This window comes from Nicotiana tomentosiformis, unplaced genomic scaffold, assembly GCF_000390325.3.
Source record: "Nicotiana tomentosiformis unplaced genomic scaffold, ASM39032v3 Un00008, whole genome shotgun sequence".
Lineage (NCBI taxonomy): Eukaryota > Viridiplantae > Streptophyta > Magnoliopsida > Solanales > Solanaceae > Nicotiana > Nicotiana tomentosiformis.
Window position 1 is genome coordinate 739,486 of NW_027174567.1, and position 22,095 is coordinate 761,580.

A 22,095-nucleotide genomic window follows, 5' to 3' on the forward strand; every position below is an offset into this window, starting at 1 on the left:
ATCACGCATGTATCACACACATGTATACATGGATATACATGTGATACACATTTGATACATATGTGATACATAAATGATACACAATGTGATACATATTATTTTTTCATGTTTCATCTTCTGTTTCGAATTTTCAATTCAAACCACTTCAAAACTCCACCAAATCATCTCAAAACTGAGATTCAAACTCCTTAAGATGTACCAATCTATTCTAATAACACTCACTCAAAAGAGCAAAAATTTGACCCTTTTTTTTGCTACAAATAACTAATTGGCTATTATTTGTAACATTTGGCTAATCGTAGTAATATTTAATGAATTGGCCAATTTTTGTAATAAGCTACTTATAAATGGACATAGCTGGTAGTTTCCCAAAAAATACACAGTTCAGCCCATTCATGTACCAAAAACAACTAATAACAAGGAATCGGAGTAATTTGCAGCTATCAACTTTTTGATTCACAGTTCTATACGAACTTTATCTGGAGAGAAAACAATCAAAGCCACCAGACGCCAGTTTCAGGGCACACTACCTCAAAAGAGCAGAAACATGAAAAGGAAGCACATCCATGATGATCAATTTTGAACAATTTTCCAACATCACACCTTCAATTGTTGAAGATTTCTTAGGGAGCACTTAACCTTGTTGAAACAAAACAGAAAAAGGAACTCCTTTATCTTCATTGACTGGGAACTCTGAAGAAGGAAAACTACTCTAACCTGCACATCTCAAATGTTTCAACTGATGACTCTGGAATGCACATCTCTCTCATAACGACCTTGATGAATCGGACTGTCCTTGCATAAGAAGAAGTTGCAGCTAGTTCTATAAAAGTAAAATGTTTTGATTAGATGTAGAAAGAACCAAGGACACTACTGCTTACAGACACTAAAAAAAAATTCATCAGCCTACTATAGTGAGTCAAAGCAAGTATGTGCAACCAAACAGTCCAACTGCATCAGAAAATTGGGCCTGGGCAGAGGGCATAATTATTGAATATTCTAAAATCAGAATGCTAGTCAATGACTAGGTTTATGGGATGTTTTTGAATGTTGAACATCCACAGAGGTAGTATCAACAAATGCTACCATACTTGGAAAGACACAGATAGTATCAGTGTATCAAAATTCCCAAGGCTAAATTGAAGTGCAACCTCCATTTAATAGGAATAGAGTTCCCAGCTTAACTGTAAAAAAAGATACTTCTCTAACAGTCGAAAGTAACATAATACCTTCAGCATAATAAACCAAATGCATTGGTAAAGTTCTAGATGTGCCTAAAGGCCTAGAACCTCAACCACAAGAATCATTGTGGTGGAATAAGTACAAAGAGCTATTGTGGTATAGGAAGTTACGGAAAGCAAAAGATGGTAAAATCTTTAAGAGTGCAACAAAGTTAAGAGAGAACCTAAGAAGGTTGCTACCAATGCCTTAGGTAAGACTCTAGATGACTTGTACCAAAAGTTAGGGACATGGAACAAGGAGAAAGAAACATAAAGCTAGCACGAATGATAGAGAAAGGTGTACAAACTTAAAGATGTGCCTAAAGGCCTAGAACCTCAACCACAAGAATCATTGTGGTGGAATAAGTACAAAGAGCTATTGTGGTATAGGAAGTTACGGAAAGCAAAAGATGGTAAAATCTTTAAGAGTGCAACAAAGTTAAGAGAGAACCTAAGAAGGTTGCTACCAACGCCTTAGGTAAGACTCTAGATGACTTGTACCAAAAGTTAGGGACATGGAACAAGGAGAAAGAAACATAAAGCTAGCACGAATGATAGAGAAAGGTGTACAAACTTAAACTATGATAAGTGTATTAAAGACAATTCCCCAAGTTTTGACTGAAAAAAGTGAGAGCAGAGAGAGAAGATATTATTATGATAAATTGCTCCACTCAAATCTTGGAGGATAACTTTAAAGATCTGCATACATCCACAGAAAAACTTTAAGCAGTGGTTGGAGTAGTTGGAGCAGCATGGCACCAAGCTATTCAACCATATATTACGCAGTGGAAATGGGCCAAACATGTGGAGAAAGAGTACTTTGAGTGCAATATAAGAACGACGAAGTCGTGCAACGTGTTATTATACCTATGACGTCATATGATGAAACCTTCGTACAGAATGATAGAGCATATACCTATAACACTACAAGGATGATAGTGAACAATTCAGATTTATACTTGGTAGATCTATAACAGGGATTGCATCTTTGCAAAAAAGAGAAATTTAGAATAAAAAGTATCTCCACTTGATATTCATTCACCAACAGCAAACATATGATCCAGCACATGAATGTCTTTTGGGGTGTACTAGAGAAGAAAGGACTCATATTCTTTATATAATATTTATGCCATAATATAGATGCACAAAGGATCCATCACAAGGGTTAGAAAGTTAAGGAAATGCACAGGAATTTTCCGTGATTGTAGATTTAAATCAAAGCTCTGGCTTGAGCCCTCATTTGTTTATGGATAAGCTAACCAATGTATAAGGATAAGATATCATAGCGCAAGCTAGTTGCAGACAGTGTTTAAAAAAGCGATCGCTTCGTCGCTTTAAGCGAGAATCAAAGCGAAGCGAAGCGACAGCTCATCGCTTTTCTGAAGCTGAGGTGACTCGACCATCAAAAGCGATCGCTTCAACACCTGAAGCGAGAAGCGACGCAGAAGCGAGAAGCGATCGCTTCAGTCAAAAGGGGTCAATTTTTTTAAAAAAAAAATATTGGGTCTTTTTTATATTATACAAATCATAGACCCCAAAGTGACATTTCTTCTCTTCTTCTATTCCATCGAGCATCGATGTTGTTGCTAGGTTTCCAGAAGTTCGTCTAGCCTCTAGGTAATTTCTTCTTCTTCTTCTTCTTCTCCTTTTTTCTTCTCCTATTTTTCTCTCTTCTTTCTTCTTCTTCCTGCCGACTGCTGCTAAGTGCTAGGGCAGGCAGCGGTCCTTTTTTTTTTCCCTTTTATTCTTCTTATTTAGCCTTTATTTATTCATTTTTGTGTGTATTTCAGTTTATAAGCTTAATTATTATATTTTGAAATGTTGCTGCTTTGCTGATTTTAGTATATTAAACATAATTATTATTATTTTTTCCAGTTTTTTCCCTTTTTATTTGAAATGTTATTGATTTCAGTTATTAAATTTAATTTAATTAAGGTGTTGCTGATTTCAGTTATATATATATATATGTGAGAAGGCACGGGAGAAAATATGTTATTGATATTGGATGAACAATACAATACAAGAGGTCCTTATTTATAGCTATACTATACAAGGACATACTACTCTTCTACCAATGTGGGACAATACTACACTATATACATGCTGTAAACTAACACTCCCCCTCAAGCAGGTGCATACAAATCATATGTACCGAGCTTGTTACATATATAACCAATACGAGGACCAGTGAGGGACTTGGTGAAAATATCTGCAAGTTGATCATTCGACCTCACAAACTTTGTAGCAATCTCTCCTGAAAGTATCTTTTCTCTGACGAAGTGACAATCAATCTCAATGTGTTTAGTTCTCTCATGGAACACCGGATTTGATGCAATATGAAGGGCAGCTTGATTATCGCACACAAGTTCCATCCGACTGATTTCACCAAATTTCAACTCCTTGAGCAATTGTTTGGTCCAGACTAGCTCACATGTTGCCATAGCCATTGCTCGATATTCTGCTTCTGCACTAGACCGAGCAACTACATTCTGTTTCTTGCTCTTCCAGGACACCAAATTTCCTCCTACTAAAACACAATATCCAGACGTAGAACGTCTATCAGAAGGTGATCCTACCCAATCAGCATCTGAGTATCCAATGATCTGCTCATGACCTCGATCCTCAAAGAGTAACTCTTTGCCTGGAGCCAATTTTATATATCGAATAATGCGGACAACTGCATCCCAATGACTATCACAGGGAGAATTCATAAACTGACTTACAACACTCACAGGATAAGAAATGTCGGGTCTAGTCACTGTGAGATAATTTAATTTTCCAACCAGCCGCCTATAGCTTGCAGGATCGCTAAGCGGCTCCCCCTGTCCTGGCATAAGTTTAGAATTCGGATCCATCGGAGTGTCAACAGGTCTGCAACCTATCATCCCCGTCTCCTCAAGAATGTCTAAAGCATATTTTCTTTGAGAAATAACAATACCTGAGCTAGACTGGGCAACCTCAATACCTAGAAAGTACTTCAATCTGCCTAGATCCTTAGTTTGGAAGTGCTGGAAGAGATGCTGCTTCAGATTGGTAATACCATCCTGATCATTGCCAGTAATAACAATATCATCAACATAGACTACCAGATAAATACAGAGACTTGAAGCAGAGTGCCGATAAAACACAGAGTGATCAGCTTCACTACGAATCATGCCAAACTCCTGGATAACCGTGCTGAACTTACCAAACCAGGCTCGAGGAGACTACTTTAGACCATAAAGTGACCGACGCAAGCGACATACAAGGCCACGAGACTCCCCTGAGCAACAAAACCAGGTGGTTGCTCCATATAAACCTCATCCTCAAGATCACCGTAAAGAAAGGCATTTTTAATGTTCAGCTGATAGAGGGGCCAATGACGAACCGCAGCCATGGATAGAAAAAGGCGGACTGAAGCCACTTTAGCCACGGGAGAGAAGGTATCACTGTAATCGAGCCCAAATATCTGAGTATATCCTTTGGCAACAAGACGGGCCTTAAGTCGATCAATCTGTCCATCGGGACCAACTTTGACTGCATAAACCCAACGACAACCAACAGTAGATTTACCTGAGGGAAGAGGAACAAGCTCCCAAGTACCACTTGTATGTAAAGCAGACATCTCGTCACTCATAGCATGTCGCCATCCTGGATGAGACAACGCTTCACCTGTAGACTTAGGGATGGAAACCAAGGACAAAGAAGATATAAAAGCATAATGGGGAGATGACAGACGATGATAGCTCAAACCGACATAATGAGGATTAGGGTTAAGTGTGGTCCATATACCTTTCCGAAGTGTAATCGGTGTACTAGGAGCAGGGTCCGCAGCAGGAGCAGGGTCAGGTGCAGGACGAGAACCAGTTGGGCCTGATGGAAGACGCAAACGACGATGATAAGTCAAGAGTGGTGTTCCTGTGGCTGGGGAACTAGGGGGAACAACACTAGACTCCTCAACGGTTGGTATGGATGAAACCTCTATGGTCGAAGGTGGAGGAGGAGCTATAGTAAACTCCTCAAAGGTCGGTATAGGTAAGACCTCAGATATATCATGGTGGTCAGCAGAGGTAAAGAAAGGTTTAGACTCAAAAAATGTGACGTCAGCTGACATAAGGTACCTACGAAGATCTGGAGAATAACAACGATATCCCTTCTGAACACGAGAATAACCAAGGAAGACACACTTGAGAGCACGAGGAGCTAACTTATCTTTCCCAGGGGCTAAGTTATGAACAAAACACGTGCTCCCAAAAACACGAGGTGGAAGAGAGTATAAGGGTGACTGGGGAAACAATACTGAATGCGGAATCTGATTCTTGATGGGAGATGAAGGCATCCGATTAATCAAATAACAAGCTGTGAGAACTGCATCGCCCCAAAAACGCAACGGAACACGAGATTCAATTAGAAGTGTGCGAGCAGTCTCAATAAGGTGCCTATTCTTTCTCTCAGCAACCCCATTTTGCTGAGGGGTATAAGGACAAGATGTCTGATGAATAATTCCCTGAGAAGTCATAAACTGCTGAAATTGAGAAGATAAATATTCTAAGGCATTATCACTACGAAAAATGCGAATAGAAACACCAAATTGGTTTTTGATTTCATTTTTGATTTCAGCACAGAAATTCTGGAATATAGAAAATAACTCAGAACGATCTTTCATTAAGAAAAACCAAGTACATCTTGTGGAAGGACTGAGTGAGTTAAGGTAGTAAAGGCCTTCTGATTCACGTCCTGTACCAATTGTCTGTCCCGTACTGCGGTCCTGCATAATAAAAGAATCGTCAATAAAATATATACCACAATGGAGGGCACGAGTCAAACGACTAACAGATGCAAGACTAAAAGGACAGCCAGGGACATAAAGAACGGAATCTAGGGTGATAGAAGACAAGGGATTAGCTTGTCCAACTCCTTTTGCCTTAGTTTGACATCCATTGGCTAAAGTAACAGTGGGAAGAGACTGTGAATATACAATATTTGACAAAAGTGATATATTACCAGAGATGTGATCAGAAGCGCCGGAGTCCATGACCCATGGGCCAAGAGTGCTAGACTGGGAAACACAAGCAAAAGAATTACCAGAAACAGAAGTATCAGTCTGAGCAACTGAGGCTACTTGTGGAGATGTCTGCTTACTTGCTCGATACTGAAGGAGCTCATTATATTCTTCTTTAGATAAAGAAAATCCTTGGTTACCTGGAGTCTCGGTCTGAGCAATGTAAGCATTTTTGGGTGGACGACCATGTAAGGAATAGCACATTTCATGAGTGTGTCCAAGTTTGTGACAATAAGAACACTTGGGTCTAGATCTTCCAAAACGACTTCCTCCTCGTCTATGCTCCATAGTTTGAGATGCCCGAACATCCATTGTCTGGGATGCAAGAACAGAGGAATCAAGTATATGTGATGAGATCACTGGTGGACTTGGTGCTGCAGCAAGGCGGAGTAATCGAGAGAATAATTCATCAACTGTCGGGACAGACGGACTAGCCAAAATCTGGTCGCGTACTGAATCAAGATCATTAGGAAGTCCAGCGAGGGTAAGAACGAGAAACATCTTCTGTCGCTGCTCTTGTTGTTTTTCCACACTAGCAGAAACTGGCATCAACTTCTCAAATTCCTCCATGACTGCCTGTACTTGACCCAAGTAAGTAGACATATCCAATTCCTGCTTCTTTAAGTTTGTCATCCGTGATATCACATCATAGAAGCGAGATATGTCATTAGTGTATAAGGTGCGTGCCTTTGCCCAAACCAAATAACATGTCTGGAATGGACGAAACAAGGGCATCAACTTGGAATCAATAGATCGCCACAAGATGCTACATAACTGAGCATCGATTTTTGCCCAAAGTGCTATTGCCTTTTCATCTCCATCGCTAGACTGTTTGATTAGATGATCTTGAACACCTTGACCTCTACACCATAACTCGACAGATGAAGCCCAAGCTAAGTAGTTTGAACCTCTCATTAAAGGTTCCGAGGTAATAATAGCACTAGAGCTTCCAGAACTCATGTTTCTAGACCCAAAAGCATCAAATCCCAAAGACATTGTTGCAAATTATTACCAAATAGGAGAAAGAATCAACTGTAATCCACTGAAACAGTGTACGGAAACACAGAAACAGAATACTGAAAAACTGTAGCTGCCGGAATCTACTGTAGCTGTCGGAATAGTATTGTAGCTGCCGGAAAAAGCTCTAAGTTGTCGGAATGAAATGAAAACAGTAGGGGTAGGATCGGAATTACCAGGCGACCCAACTGTTCTGAAGGAAGATTTTCAAAAAATGGCCGGAAGTGGTCGTACGCGCCGGCGCGTGAGCTTCTGGTGGCGCGTGGAGGCGCGTGAGGAGGAGGCTGCCGGAGTTTTTCACTGGGGTTTGGTCGCCGGACAGTGACGACTCCCGTGATAGTGTTGGATTTTGCACAACACTGACAGAAATGAAGCAGATAGAAAACAGCCTTAAAAAATACTGATTTCTCTTTCCCGGAATCGCTGGAATTTATGCACAGCGATTTCTCTTTCCCGGAATCGCTGGAATTTATGCACAGCGATAAGTCTCTCACAATTGCTCTGATACCATGTGAGAAGGCACGGGAGAAAATATGTTATTGATATTGGATGAACAATACAATACAAGAGGTCATTATTTATAGCTATACTATACAAGGACATACTACTCTTCTGCCAATGTGGGACAATACTACACTATATACATGTTGTAAACTAACAATACATATGTTATATTTTCAGTTTATTTCATTATGTTTGTCTCTTTGCAAGGTTTACTTTATATTTTTTAAGAATTGCGCTTCACTTCAATGAAGCGTGCGCTTCGCTTTTGAAGCGAGGCGAGCCCCTGTCGCTTTTTTGCGCTTCTCGCTCTCAAAAACACTGGTTGTAGATAGTACTGTGTTAATTGATGAAACCAGCTACCGACTCAAGCAAAATTAAACTATGAAGAACCACGCTAGAGAATAATAATTTTGCAATTAGTATTATCTGCACTCTAGTAGAAGAACCACGCTAAAGAATAATAATTTTACAATTAGTATTATCTGCACTCTAGTAGAAGAACCACGCTAGAGAACAATAGACAAGATCGTGATACCTAAATATATACTCCCTCCGTTTCAATTTATGTGAACCTATTTCCTTTTTAGTCCGTGCCAAAAAGAATGACCTATTTCCCTATTTGGAAACAATTTACCTTTATGCAATGATTTATAGCCACACAAAATATATGTGCCTCATTTTACACCACAAGTTCAAAAATCTTCTCTCTTTTCTTAAACTCCGTGCCCAGTCAAATGGGTTCACATAAATTGAAACGGAGGGAGTACAATTTTGGTATCTAGGCTCCGTACTCTAGTAAAATGGTTGGATAGATAAAGATGTTACGCAGGATAAAAATAGAAGGGCTAAAATGAAGGAATCCTATGGCAGTGCTATGCAATAGGAAATACCTATCAGAGTGAAAAGCAAGCTTTATAGAAAGGTTCTGAGACTAGCAATGTTATATAGAAGAAAGTGTTAGCCCTCTAAGGTCCAACATATAAACTAGATGAGTGCCACAGAAATGCAAATGTTTGGATTTGCAGTAATACAAGATTAGACAGATTGAAAATGATCATAGGCGACAGAAGGTACAAGTAGCACATATAGAGTAGAAGGTACAACTACCATACAAAGAATAAAACGAGGTTGTCACCGATCAATAAGTATGACACTAGTGACTGAAGATATTAAAATGGAACTAGATAGACCTAAAATCACATGAAAAGAGGTAGTATCAGAAAACCGGCAATCTAGATTTCATGTGGGCTTAACGAAATAGGAGATATCAACTAATTAGGATTGAAGCTTAGATAGTTGGTACCCTCAATCTAGGTCTGGTTTGGTAAGCGTCTTTTGGTCTATTTAGCTATTAGTTTGGTAGAGAAAAATGTCAAGAACTTTTAGTTTTAAGTTTTAAGAAACCCTAGTATTGGGATGAAATGGGTCCAAATAGAGAAACGAATTTGACTATTCGTATAGTTGGCCCTACTAGCTTGGGATTGAGGTGTAATCGTTGTTGTTATTGGTAAAAATTAAAATGATACTCCCTCCATCTTAGGCTGAATGACCTATTACTCTTTCAAGAATCCAACTTAATTAGTTATAAATAACGGTTCTTTTAAATATTTTAACATTTTAAAATGTGTGAAATTTGAAAAACTCGCATTTATCATAGTTAACGAACATCTAAACTTATGTCGAAATTTAACTTCACCGCATAGTGACTTTAACTCGTCAGATAGTCATATTAACCGTTGATAGTGCACAAGGACTTCCGTCATGGGAAGGAAGGAGCAAAACGTAACTTTACCTTATTTTGTTTAGGTGGTCTAATTGGAGGGCCACTAGCATTTGGTGAACTCATCCTTTTGGCAGGCACAGATCTTAGTGAGGACCTAGACTTGTTTGAAGATATTAGTGCTGAAGAAAGAAGAGCATCAACGGCATCACGTTGTTGTTTCCTCTCTGATATTGTATGATTAAGTTTTTTAACCTGATTACAAGCTCCAACTCCATCTTCTGCGTCCTTCTGCATAAGAGTTGCCTTAGCAGGCTTCTTCCAACCTCTGGTATCCCGCTGTTTGTCATCGCGTACCAAAGGTTCTTGACATCTTTCAGATGCAACTGATATTGAATGTTTATGGTTATCACTCCCTGACTTTTTTGAATGCCCCAAGTTACTCTCTAATGTTTCACATTGTTTTCCGCGAAGCCCATGAGCGTTCCTCTCTTTCCGGTGCTTTTTACTGATCTTTTCACAACTTTCACTTGATTCTGATTGATTTTCCCCGTGCTTTGTATTTTTTCCATCATAATTATCGAGATCCTTTTTCAACAAAAGACTGCTTTCATCTTTAGCTATTTGTTTTCCCTCAACATTTTTTCCAGACAGATCAGCACATATTAGAGTGTCAATTGGAGCTCCAGAGCTCGTGTTTTTTCTTTTCCTTTCCATCACATGCTTTACATTCTTATTTTGTCTATCAGCACGCTTACATGTGACTTCATTTCCTTTAACATGCTTCAACTTCCTTGAACAATTTTCTGGGTTATCTAAAGTCAAATGTTTCTCCAGATCAACTGAGTTAAAAGTAGAATTATATGGTCTTTTAAGTGCCATCACCAATTCTCTTTCTTTTGCATCCTTCACTAGAGCTGCCCAGCTTTGGTTCGTCTGCAATGTCCTTGTGTTCCCCATGATCCACAAAGAAAGTTTTGCCCTAGTCAAAGCAACATTCATCCGCCTTACATCAGCCACAAAACCAATACGGCCAGCATTAACCTGTGCTGCAGTCGAGCATGCCTCGAGTGCCCTCACTGTGGAGAGTATAACTATATCAATTTCTCGACCTTGAAAACCATCAACTGTATTGAACTCCATGTCAGCGGTGATAGAAGATCCAAATGCACTTGAAAATCGTGAGCGTAATAGAGAAAGCTGGCGCCGGTAAGGAGTTATAATACCAATTCTTCCACCAACAAACTCAGACGGGAACCTAAATATGGCACAAGATGTACAGCTTAAAAACAATGAAAGTGGAATTTTAGAACAGAAAACCAAAAGAAATGTACCTATTCTTGAAAAATCTTAACACTTCAACTGCAGCATCAGCCTCACACTCGTTGTAGAGCGACAATGTGCCAGATTTTTTATCATGGAGCTCCTTGCCATCAACAACATCAAAGAATACATAGGGACCAAGGCCCTTAGTCCCATGAAATGATGCAACTTTGCTGGACAACTTGTCTCCATTAACCAACTTACCATCATAAAAATGGAAAGAAGGAAAGCGGCATATCTCATGGTGCATCCTATACTGCCATTTACAGAAACCATTAGATGACCGATATTTTCTAGGTGCTGATAAAACAAAAACCAAAAAACCTGTACAACAACCAGGCACCATATATTCCTTATTTTTGTCATTTTGATAGACACGAAGATAACCGCATCTGTTAACACTTTGGGGATCGAAAAAAGTACAGACACCATATCCTTTTTTAAAGACAAACGATGCAATGCTTAACGGTTAGTGCTGACCAAGAGCAAACAATTTAACCAGCAGATAGCTGATCAAGAAAACTGCAACATGAAATTATTGGAAGCACCATCACAGCAATAGTTCTTTCATTTCACATCAATTGGCTGCTGTCTCATGCAACCTATAGTCATCTCAAAATCTTGGAGGTATATTTTGAAACTAAAATATATACGAATTACGAAGTTTGAGTGTACACTACCTGCTGCGTGAGCATGTTAACAGGATAACCAGCCCTTTGCAAGCGTTCAAACATGCTACATTGGAAGGAAAATTTGCTGGCGATGTTAGAGAGAACTGTGGCTGGAAGCTGCTTTGGATCACCCACCTTCAACACCAAAATTACTCTTCAGTTAATATTATTAACCTTCATTACAATTTATATCTGTCCTAAGCTTACCATGACACATCTAGTCCCCTTTGATTTTAAGAGCTGAAGTGGAATGAGGGAAGCAGGTTCCAGAGCCTGAAAGTTGCAAAAGGCAAATTACTAGGTAAACATGAATGGTAATCCATCCTATAAACATCAAATGGAGAAAGAAAAAGAAACCAGAGAAAAAGAAAGAAATAAACGAAAAACAATTCCATACTTGAGCAGCTTCATCAATCACAACTGCATCAAATAGGACACCCTCGGATGAACTGCTAAATCTCTGGCCGGACACAGATGCTGCACAAACCCCATAAAGATCTCCACCACAGCCACTCAGTGTAGTCACCACAATCTCAGCCTCTTTCAGTATAGCCTTCCGTAATTTATGTCTAAGAGCTTTTGCTTCTTCATTAGCTTTCTTCTCCCGTGCCTGAGCAGCAGCGAGATCCATGTATATTGATTTCTTTTTTTCATATAATATTCTCAGCTTTGCTTCTACTTCTGCATCAGACAATTCCTTTGCATTATCTGCTTTATCAGTGTCTCCCTCCAATAAACAGTTGGAATCAGAATTTCCATCCCGTAAACTAGCTCTTTTAGCTTCATAACATCTGATAGTATCAACCAACTTCTCAAGATTAGACCGCAAGAATGTTAAAGTATCCTTGTCGGCATCATTCTTTGAATCACTTGCATTCATTTTCTCCTCAGCTATGCGGTGATCAACAAGTGTATCAATGAAGAACGGCAATGAATTAGCATGAACTGTTTTTGCATTACCTACTCTAACGATATAAGGCTTGTACATCATCCCATCACTACCATAAAGACCTTCACTGGTTATTCTTGAAACTAGTTCATCTACTGCAGCATTTGATTGTGCACAGATGAGTATTCTTCTCTTAATACTGTTTCCCATTGGTTTATCATTCTCTAAATCCTCGTTAAGTTGTCTAGCCAAGGCTGCGTCCTGCCATGCCCTAGCAACAGCTGCAGCTTGACAAATCCGCTGTCTTGAAGCAGTGCAAGACATTCCAGTAGACTTTGGACCTTCACTTGATGATCTCCTGGTGTCCACTTGAGAGAAAGCAAGCAACGCACTGACAATGGCTACAATCACTCTGGTTTTCCCCGTACCTAATAGAAGTTGTCCAACAATGAACAGAAGAAAAAAAATTTGCATAGCACAATGAATAAAAAGAAATAGATAACAATAACACACCTGGAGGACCCTGTATTAGGGACAACTGAAATTCCTTTTTAGGATCAAAAGGTCCAATAGCAGCACTAATAGCTTCCAGTTGACTGCCATTATATGCCGATTTGAGGACTTGCTGCAAGGGTCTAGATAGTTTATTGAAACTCTCACTGTGATGTTTACAGAGATCGTAACTGCTGGGATTCAAGATAACAGGAAGCAAAGGGATTCCCCTAATAGCCGACAATGCTTGAAATTCTCTTACTTGAGAAGTTATGGTCATTAGACGACTAATGCACCATTTGCTTCGCTCAACGAGAAGCTTTCGAGCTCGGATCAGATGAGGTCTATTTTGCAAGTACACCCTGATGAGTAGGATACTTGATCTCTTCTTACAATCTTTTTCACGCTTTTCCACCTGCAAACAATCAGGATGCTTCAATACCACAGCATCCAGACATTCACATCTAAATGTCTAATTGATGGTACACGGTTTTCAAAGAACAGTCGAACAAACAAATGAAGGAAGAGGGGGGGGAGGTAGGATTTAAAAGGAGTTAATGCACTCATTAATAGTGATCAACAACAATACACCCCCCCCCCCCCCCAAATGTTCTAAAGACAGAAAACATATACTGAGTTTATGCACTCAAAAAAAAATCAACAGGTGTCATACCAAAAGCAACGAATTTCCTCCAGAATAGATAATGTAAACATCCACCAATAACTGGTCATAACGTAATGAAGTTCAACTACAGAAGCCTATGCAAATAAGAAAACGGTTCACCTTTCCAACCATGTGAATATCATGAGAAGAATTCCTCAGGGGCTGCCTTGTAAGCAAAATAAGATCATTTTCGGAGCAGCTTTTAGAACCAGCTGAATCAACATCCTCGTGAACACAGCGAATGAAGTGAAAATCATCAATTCTTTCGACTGACATAACAGAAAGACTGCCACAAGACATCTCTTCTAGAGAAGTTATCTCCTGAAAGGAACTCTGCAGTTGTGCTTTGAACTCCTCCAGTACAAGTGGTCGAAAAATTTCAACATAATCATCAGCAGATTGGAAACAAACAGGAACCTGCTTTAAATTACTCAAACTATCATTCTTTCCTTCACCTGCAGTTTTTAATCCAACCGTTACGAAGTAATCGAACTCTAAAATAGGTCTATACCAGTCATCAAGCCTCACAGCTTTAAATCTTTTCACTCCATCCAATCTCAAAACGTTAGACCTATTTTCAACTGGTAAGCTGAGTTGAATGACTTTCCGTTTTGGACCAGAGAGACTTGATTTTATGGAGAACGATTGTTGACGCCTAGCTGAAGTGAGGAAAGCTAACTCCCGATCACTTTTGTTTTCACTTACAAGCTCTTTCAGGACTGTATTATTAGTTTTCATAACCCGATCACCTTCCCCGTCATTTTCTTTGATACTCACACCTCCATCAGATGAGCTCCCTAGAGCAGAATGAAGCTGAGAGGCGATAGAACTATCTTCTTTCGAAATCAAATTTGTATAATTCAAACGGCACTTGATATCAGTTTCCTTGCTCTTAGGCTCTACAGCTTTTGATTTGACGAGAGAAGATTCCTTCCCCGCCTGAAGTGCATCTAATTCAAGTGGTATATCCAGATCCAAACAAAGATCAACTGGCTGAGAAATCTTCTTGGAGTCAATTCCTTTCACAGGATCAGAATACAAACCTCTTCCAGCAATATGGCCAACAGGTTTAGGATTAACGCTGACACAAGAATTAATATCTGCACTGGCAGAAATATCTGTTTCTCTTTCATCACCTGAATGAACTACCAAATTAACTCTTTCCTCACCAACTAATGTTTTCAAGTCCGGAACATGAACTTTTTTAACCTCCCCACTAAAAGGCTTGGCTGTTTCAAATAAATAGTTGTCAGCAAGCACAGATTCTACACCAGATAAACCTTTGGAAACAACGCTAGCTTTTTTCAAGTCAGTGGAACTCCCATCCACAAGTGAAACAGAAAGCCGAGCAGCTTGTCTGGTCAACTCATTCATTGGAATATTATCTGCAATCCAGCAACGTGGTAAAAGAAATTTTATCTAAGAAACTCATTATCATAATGGCACAACAGACAAGAACCCCCAGGATAACTTTACAAACAGAGTAACAAACTCACCACATGAAATAAGTTTCTCAATATCTGCAGCTAATGAGGCAGGGACACCACTGCATGATGCTTTAATTAGAATCAGCAATGAAATTAACGCATCTTTCCAATATCTGACCACTACTGCAAGTGGTGAATGCCCCCAATCTATCAGATTACGAAGACATTGTGTCACTGCAATATTAAGCACTGTAGTTGGATCATTGCAAAGCCTTCTGAAAACCACAGGAAGGGTCTCTAATAATCTGATGCAGGTCATCTGGAATAAGAAGAAAGTATGCTTCGTTTTAAAATTGCAGAAAAACTTTGGTTCAGAATTGCACATCAAAGTTTTTAGTCGTGAATAAAAGAAGATTTCTACATCCTCAGCATTCACATTTTCCAACAAAGTAGTCAGCTATTGGCCAAATGCATCTGGAAATCTTTCAAAAGTCTGTACACCACATTATTTTTTAATGAGATAAGTTGTTTCATTACTGGCATCAAGAAGATGCAATGTATACAGTCTGTAGGCCACATTTTAACACTTCAAATTCAACAAAATCAATCATTTTTAATCAGTACAGTAAAAATTCAACAAAATCAATCATCCCTTGTTTAATCTTTCTTTTGGTACTAACGAGTAATGAGATCTCATTTTCATAAAAATGAAGTGATACTTCGATAGAACTCAACATATAATTCAAATGTCGGACCACATCGAGGATAAGAGAGAGCATGGACAATAACACCAGTGTTATCAGAGGCGAAAAGCGCAAAAAACCTCTAAGGTCTGGTGGGACTTTAAGCGCAAAAAGCAAATAAAGCGTTGGCTTTAATGAAGAAAGCGCAAATGGAGAATAACTACAAATATATATGTGTAGTCCAAGACTAATATCTATAAGCATGAATACCAAATATATGGACAAAGAAATTGAAGAAAATTTACGATAAAGTAAAATATCAATTGTTTAGTGCCGCCTCTTTAGGATTACGCTCATTGGTAAGCAAAAGTATGTCTTAGAGTCTTAATGATAACACTGAAACGCCCGCTAAGCGAGGCGAAGCGCTCAACATGTTTTGAGCCCCAGTTTAGGGCTTAAGCACGGTTTAAGCGCGCCTTTGATAACACTGCAATACACTTCCACATATGTGACAGAAATTCATCCTCCACTATCCACAAAATAAGAGAGAACAGGGACAATACACTTCCATATATGTGACAGAAATTCATACTCAGCTATCCACAAAATAAGAAGAAAAAAAGCAGATCTAGACAAGTGTATGAAGCTGATGACTTAGGAGGTGGAGAAGGCTAAGAGCCACCCTGTGGTTTAGAAAACAATGCATTATCACCGCAGGACACTCGTGAAAATTTTGCACTTGTTATCCTTCAAACTTGTAGAAATAGTAAATATCGTTCCTTACCAAATCCCGGCTATATGAACCGTAAATGCTAAAAGAATAAACTCATTTTTTCCTTCAATCGAGAACTGCAATATTTAACGATTTTACTTTTTAAGCAAATATCTTCTTTTCATAAGTCAAATAAATTTATTGATATGCACCAAGATGGTGTTAAAAATACAACGCTCTTAAACACGAAAACGTTAGAATCCAAAAAAATCCTTCCTACTTCAGTACAACATGGTATTTCCTCTCTACACCAAAAAAATCAAATGAAATAAAAGAGAATTTTTAACATCTTGAGTTGAACTCTCCACTTCTTTAAAAGTTATTTTGTTCCTCTCTCCATATTAGCCAAAAGGACATAAAGTTGCAATTTTCAAGTCTTTCTTCTCTCTGCATCCAGCTGATTCATTCCAACATTCCATTTTCTCAACCACAGTTCCTTTGAGAACACCAACTAGAAGTTGAAGACAGAGAAGATAATGACCATAATTCTGAGGCAAAGCTGCAACGCATTAGGAGGTGATTCACTTCTTCCCCTTGGCTTTTGCACAATCAACACCAACTAACAACAATGTGACCTCCCCTTCTTAAGTCACCAGCAGTAAGAGTTACTCCCAACATTGCACACCACATGATAAAGCTACTTTTTTGTGCTTTTGTTTACCATTTCGACTTCCATCATCAGTTTGTTTAGATAATTCTAGATTCTGCGATAATGCCGTAAAGTTTAATTGCAATGTAGAGTACTCCCTCCGTCCCAATTTATGTGGCGGGTATTTAAGAAAGAAAGAAAGAAAGAAAGACTTTTGAAACTTGTGGTCTAAAACAAGCCATAAATATTGTGGTTGTACAGCATCTCATTAAGGGTGAAAAAAAGGAAAGTGTAAAGTTAAGTTGTTTCTAAATAAAAAAAGTTATCTTTCTTTTTGGGAGAAATTAGCAAGCGAAGAGAAAGGGATACATGGAATATAACATTCAGCAAATCTTGCAAAGACTTGGATATTGAAAGGATGTTGAGTTGAGCATCCTAACTAAAATAGGTTTAATACATAGTTTACCCCCTAAGGTTGTACATGGATCCCCTTTAGACACCCCTCCACCACAAGAATCATTTTACAGAATGTATCTAAGACACCACTTTTTCTATGTGGCACTCACGTATTTTACACACCAACTGAGCGCGTGAAGAGGTAAAAATCTTGTGTCTGATGCCTTATTTAAGCGCCACAGGTCCAAATTTTTTTCCAAATTTTATTTTATTTATTTTAGTTTGGAAAATAGACCAATTTCTACCTTTAGAAAGTCACCACCATACATCTTCTCTTTCTTACTTTCATATTTTGCTCTTCTTTTACGTTTTTCTTTTTTTTTCTCTTTCTCTCTTTCTCTTTCTCTTTCTCTTTCTTTTTTCACATTCACCAAAATCCCATATGGGTTTCCACACCAAGAACGGACTCACCGTCGAAGATCATGAAATGGGTATTGAGAGCTAAAGCTCGGTGTATAATAAATTGAGGTTATTGGGAGTTTGTGGTTAATATTTCAGACGATTTGGTGAATTTGAGGTTGTCTGTTTCTATTGTTGGTTGGGTTTCGTTTAGAGTGTTATTGGGAGTTTGTGGTTAAAATTTCAGACGATTTGGTGAATCAAACATTGTGAGACCATTACATACACATGTTTTGAGAAATTGGTCAAGCACAAAAGAGGTGTGCTTAAGACACGCGTTGAAAAGATTTGGTGTGTAAAATGATTCCCGTGGTGGAGCGGTGTATAAAGGGGATTTGGGTAAAGAACTCAGGGGGTAAACTATGTATTATGCCGCTAAAATACAAAATGTTCACATCAACAAAAGTTTCCAGTGAAGGAGTGTTATGGTAAATTAATTAGGGGCAGTACAGTATTAATGATTAGCATTTGAAATTAATTTGGAGGATAAAAAGTTCTGACAAAAGTGGTATGTTTTGTTTGGTTGACAATGTGTTGTGGGGGAAGGAGGGGGAGGCAATGTTTAACTCAAGACAATTTTTAAAAAGACAGGTATATCAGTCTCTAAAATGTGTTTTCTATGTTTGACAGGAAATGACAATATAGATGAGTATTAGGGAGTATTATGAAGGGGTGAGGAGACTTCATAGAACATATTTCTTTTAGGGTAGCGAATGAAAACAGGATTAGTTTTTGGGCGCATAAGTGGTACGGTGAGAATGCATTTAGGGAAGCATTTCCTAATATCCATAGAGTATCTTGCCAAAAAGAGATGATAGTTCAACAAATTTGTAGGTCTCGTGAGGGGGTAGTTCATTGGGATTTGAGATTCAGGAGGAACTTATAGGAATGGGAGATGGAAGAATTCCACAAGTTGGTGGAGATATTGTATGGGTTGGATACACCGAACATTATATTTGATGTATGGAGATGGCGAGAAAGTAGAGATGGATTATTCACTGTTACATCTTTCTAATATAGGATATTAGGAAGAGAACGAATATATTTTCCCTCATTGCTCTATTTGAATTCCTAGAGCACTAAGAAAGATGTGTTTCTTTGCCTGGTTGGTATCGAGGGGAGTGCTTTTAACAGCAAAAATTTGAGAAAGAGGAGGATTTATGTTAGTTGGTACTTCACGTGCAAAAGCCCGGGTGAAAATGTAGACATCTCATATTGCATTGTCAATTGGTAAGTCGTTTGTGGAGAGTGGTCCTTAATTTGTTTGAGGAGCAATGGGTGATACCGGGCATAGTGAAGGAGGCGTTGCATAGTTGAGCTCATAGGAAGGGAAACAGAAGTCCAAGGGCATAGAGTGTTGCCCCCTGGCAATTATGTGGGTTATTTGGAAAGGAAAAAATAGAAGGGCATTTGAAGGGGTGAAATAAGATTTTGTGAAGTTGCAATGTAATCTTTTGTTTTTAGTTTCTTTTCTTTTTTTGGGTGTACTCATGAGGTTCCTATTTGTAACTGGTAAAGTTGTTACCATTTAACCAGGAGGTCACGGGTTCAAGCCGTGGAAACAATCTCTTGCAGAAATGTAGGGTAAGGTTGCGTACAATAGACCCTTGTGGTTACCCCGACCCCGCGCATAGCGGGAGCTTAGTGCACTCAGCTGCCCTTTGTGAGATTCCTATTTGTACAAAGGATTGGGCCTCTTTTGTTGAGACCATGCTAGTGTAGGTTCTCTTTTTTTGGTATACGACTTGTACACGGGGTTCTCCCTAATTATTAATAAAATCATTTACCTTATCAAAAACAGACAATATAGATCATTTGTGTTTGCAATGTCCTATAACATTAAAGGTTTGGGACATATATTTGTGCATCTTCGGGTACAATGGGTATTACTAGACTGTATGAAAGAAGCATTTGTTAGCTAGGAAAGGTGGAAAGTTGGGAAGTACAGAAATACCTGGAAAATTGTGCCACTTTCTGCTATTTTGAGCATTTGGAAGGATAGGAATCAGAGGTGTTTCGATGGAGTCCAACTCCAATTCATGTACTAAAGACTAGATGCTTATTGAACCTTTTCGCTTGGTGTAACCATTGTAATGTAAATAACGCAGTTATAAGCCTTACCTTATTAAAAAAAAAAATGTAAATAATGCGATTATGTTTTTGGATTTGTTAAGCTCCCTGAGTTTTAGTTAGGAGAAGAAGGATAATATAGGAGCCCCTTATTTTTGGTACCGCGATTGCATCTTCTGAATGAAAGGGAGTAACGGTAAAGTTGTCTCCGTGTAACATATAGGTTACGGGTTCGAACTGTGAAAGCAACCACCAATGCTTGCATTAGGGTAGGTTGTTTACATCACACCCTTGGGGTGCGGCCTTTCCCCAAAACCTACGTGAACGCGGGATGCTTCATGCATCGGAATGTTCTTTAATTGCATCCTTTGAATGCTAATCAATGAAATTTCAACTTTTGCCTTATCAGAAAAAAAGGGAAGCATGCCACATAAAATAGTACAGCAGAGTAACTCAAATTTCAATGGAGCGTAGTTTATCCATATTGAGCCCTATAAATGCCACTGTGTCAAAATTACCCAAACTTATTTACACCTTTAGCACTGCTCAAGTAGTAATCACATGTTGAATTGCTCCAATAAGCTTCATATATCAGCTCTTCAACCATCTCAACATGTAGGCCATTGTTCCTATGCTGCGCTTTTAGAAATCCTATAAATAACTAAACCTTCAATTTAAAACTCTAATATGAAGCACATATAAGCTTTCTTTGTTTGATGCCGCGGATATTTCTGGGGCTTTTTTATTTTCTTTAATTTATGACCAAGAAATCTGTTTGGGCCCAACCCTTCGGACCAATTGCAACCTCCGAGACTCGAGGCTAATGGGCTCGCCTTCACCATTTACATACTAGACTTAGTTTTCCATGCTTATTGATAGGGATGAGAAAATTAGAATTCCAAATCATATATGATTATGTTAGAATTTGGACAGACAACAAATGTATGGTTTTGAATAAGGTGAAAATCTTCAACCCATTAGGATGATTATTTTAAGGATATGGGGCCTTTTCTCTTTCATTTTACATAGAGTTGTATATGCTTGAGAGTTTAAATAATTTGTTAGGATTAGTTTCTGAAAACCTTTATGCTATATAAACAATTAATGGTCTTTTTCAAAAAATTCAACAACAACAATGACCCAGTGAAATCCCACTAGTAGGGTCTGGGAGGGTAGTGTGTACACAGATCTTACCCCTACCCCGAGGGGTAGAGAGGCTGTTTCCGAAAGACCCTCGGCTCAAGAAGACGAAAATAAGACGAAAAGAGGTAATATATCAGTACCATCAATAGAAACCATGAAACAAATAACAGCATCACCAGAACCAAAAAATAGATGAACAACAAAATAATAACCAGCAGATAAAGCCCGGCACTAAGAGGAACGAAAGAGTAGTGTGACTCAACATTAACCACTAACAGTAGTCTAAGACTAAGTCTTAATAGACTAGTCTCACCCTGGTGCGCCATAAAAAAATGCACAACTACCTCCTGCCCTACAACCTTAATGCTCGACCTCCACAACTTCCTGTCTAGGGTCATGTCCTCGGTAATCTCAAGTCACGCCATGTCCTGCCTGATCACCTCTCCCCAATACTTCTTAGGCCGCCCTCTACCTCTCCTCGTACCCACCAAAGTCAGCCGCTCACACCTCCTCACCGGCGCATCTGGGTTTCTCCTTTGAACGTGCCCGAACCATCTGAGCTTGCTTCCCGCAGCTTGTCATCCATGGGGGCCATTGTGGGTTTTCTATCCTTTCGAAAGTTTATTCATTGATCTCAGTCTTGTATTTAATCTTCTTTGACCACAAAGCATTGAATCAGTACTGAAAAACTGAAATTTGGATAATTTCAAAATGTTATCTTTATTTCATGTTTCTCCATCGAAGCACTGTGAGAACGGGAGGAAAGGCCATTGAAGAGAGAAGGGAGAAATGGGGGAAAGAAGGGGAAGTCAACGTGGCATCGAAATGGCTCCATTATGGATAAAATGAGTTCTGTTAAATAATAAGGGCATATGTGACACAATCCATTAATGGCAACATTGTTTTTAAGCAAGCTATTAACAGAGGGCATATGGTACTAATTTCACAAAGTTCAGGTGTATATTTGGACTTTTTGGCTTTTCTTATATAAGGAAAAGTTACTAAAAACAACGCA

At 38.8% G+C, this 22,095-nt stretch overlaps 1 protein-coding gene across 1 annotated transcript in view; it reads right to left on the reverse strand.

Annotated features, from left to right (window-relative positions):
* Positions 1-376: 376 nt before the first annotated feature.
* Positions 377-22,095, reverse strand: part of LOC104111519 (uncharacterized) — a 31,518-nt gene continuing 9,799 nt past the window's right edge. The window contains exons 14-22 of the mRNA XM_070192408.1: positions 15,038-15,287; positions 13,662-14,926; positions 12,899-13,292; positions 11,894-12,813; positions 11,704-11,769; positions 11,506-11,631; positions 10,837-11,081; positions 9,575-10,760; positions 377-823 (exon numbers count right to left, since the gene is read on the reverse strand). Of these exons, the coding sequence (XP_070048509.1) occupies positions 818-823; positions 9,575-10,760; positions 10,837-11,081; positions 11,506-11,631; positions 11,704-11,769; positions 11,894-12,813; positions 12,899-13,292; positions 13,662-14,926; positions 15,038-15,287 (4,458 nt within the window). The 3' untranslated portion in view covers positions 377-817. The remainder of the gene's footprint in view (positions 824-9,574; positions 10,761-10,836; positions 11,082-11,505; positions 11,632-11,703; positions 11,770-11,893; positions 12,814-12,898; positions 13,293-13,661; positions 14,927-15,037; positions 15,288-22,095) is intronic.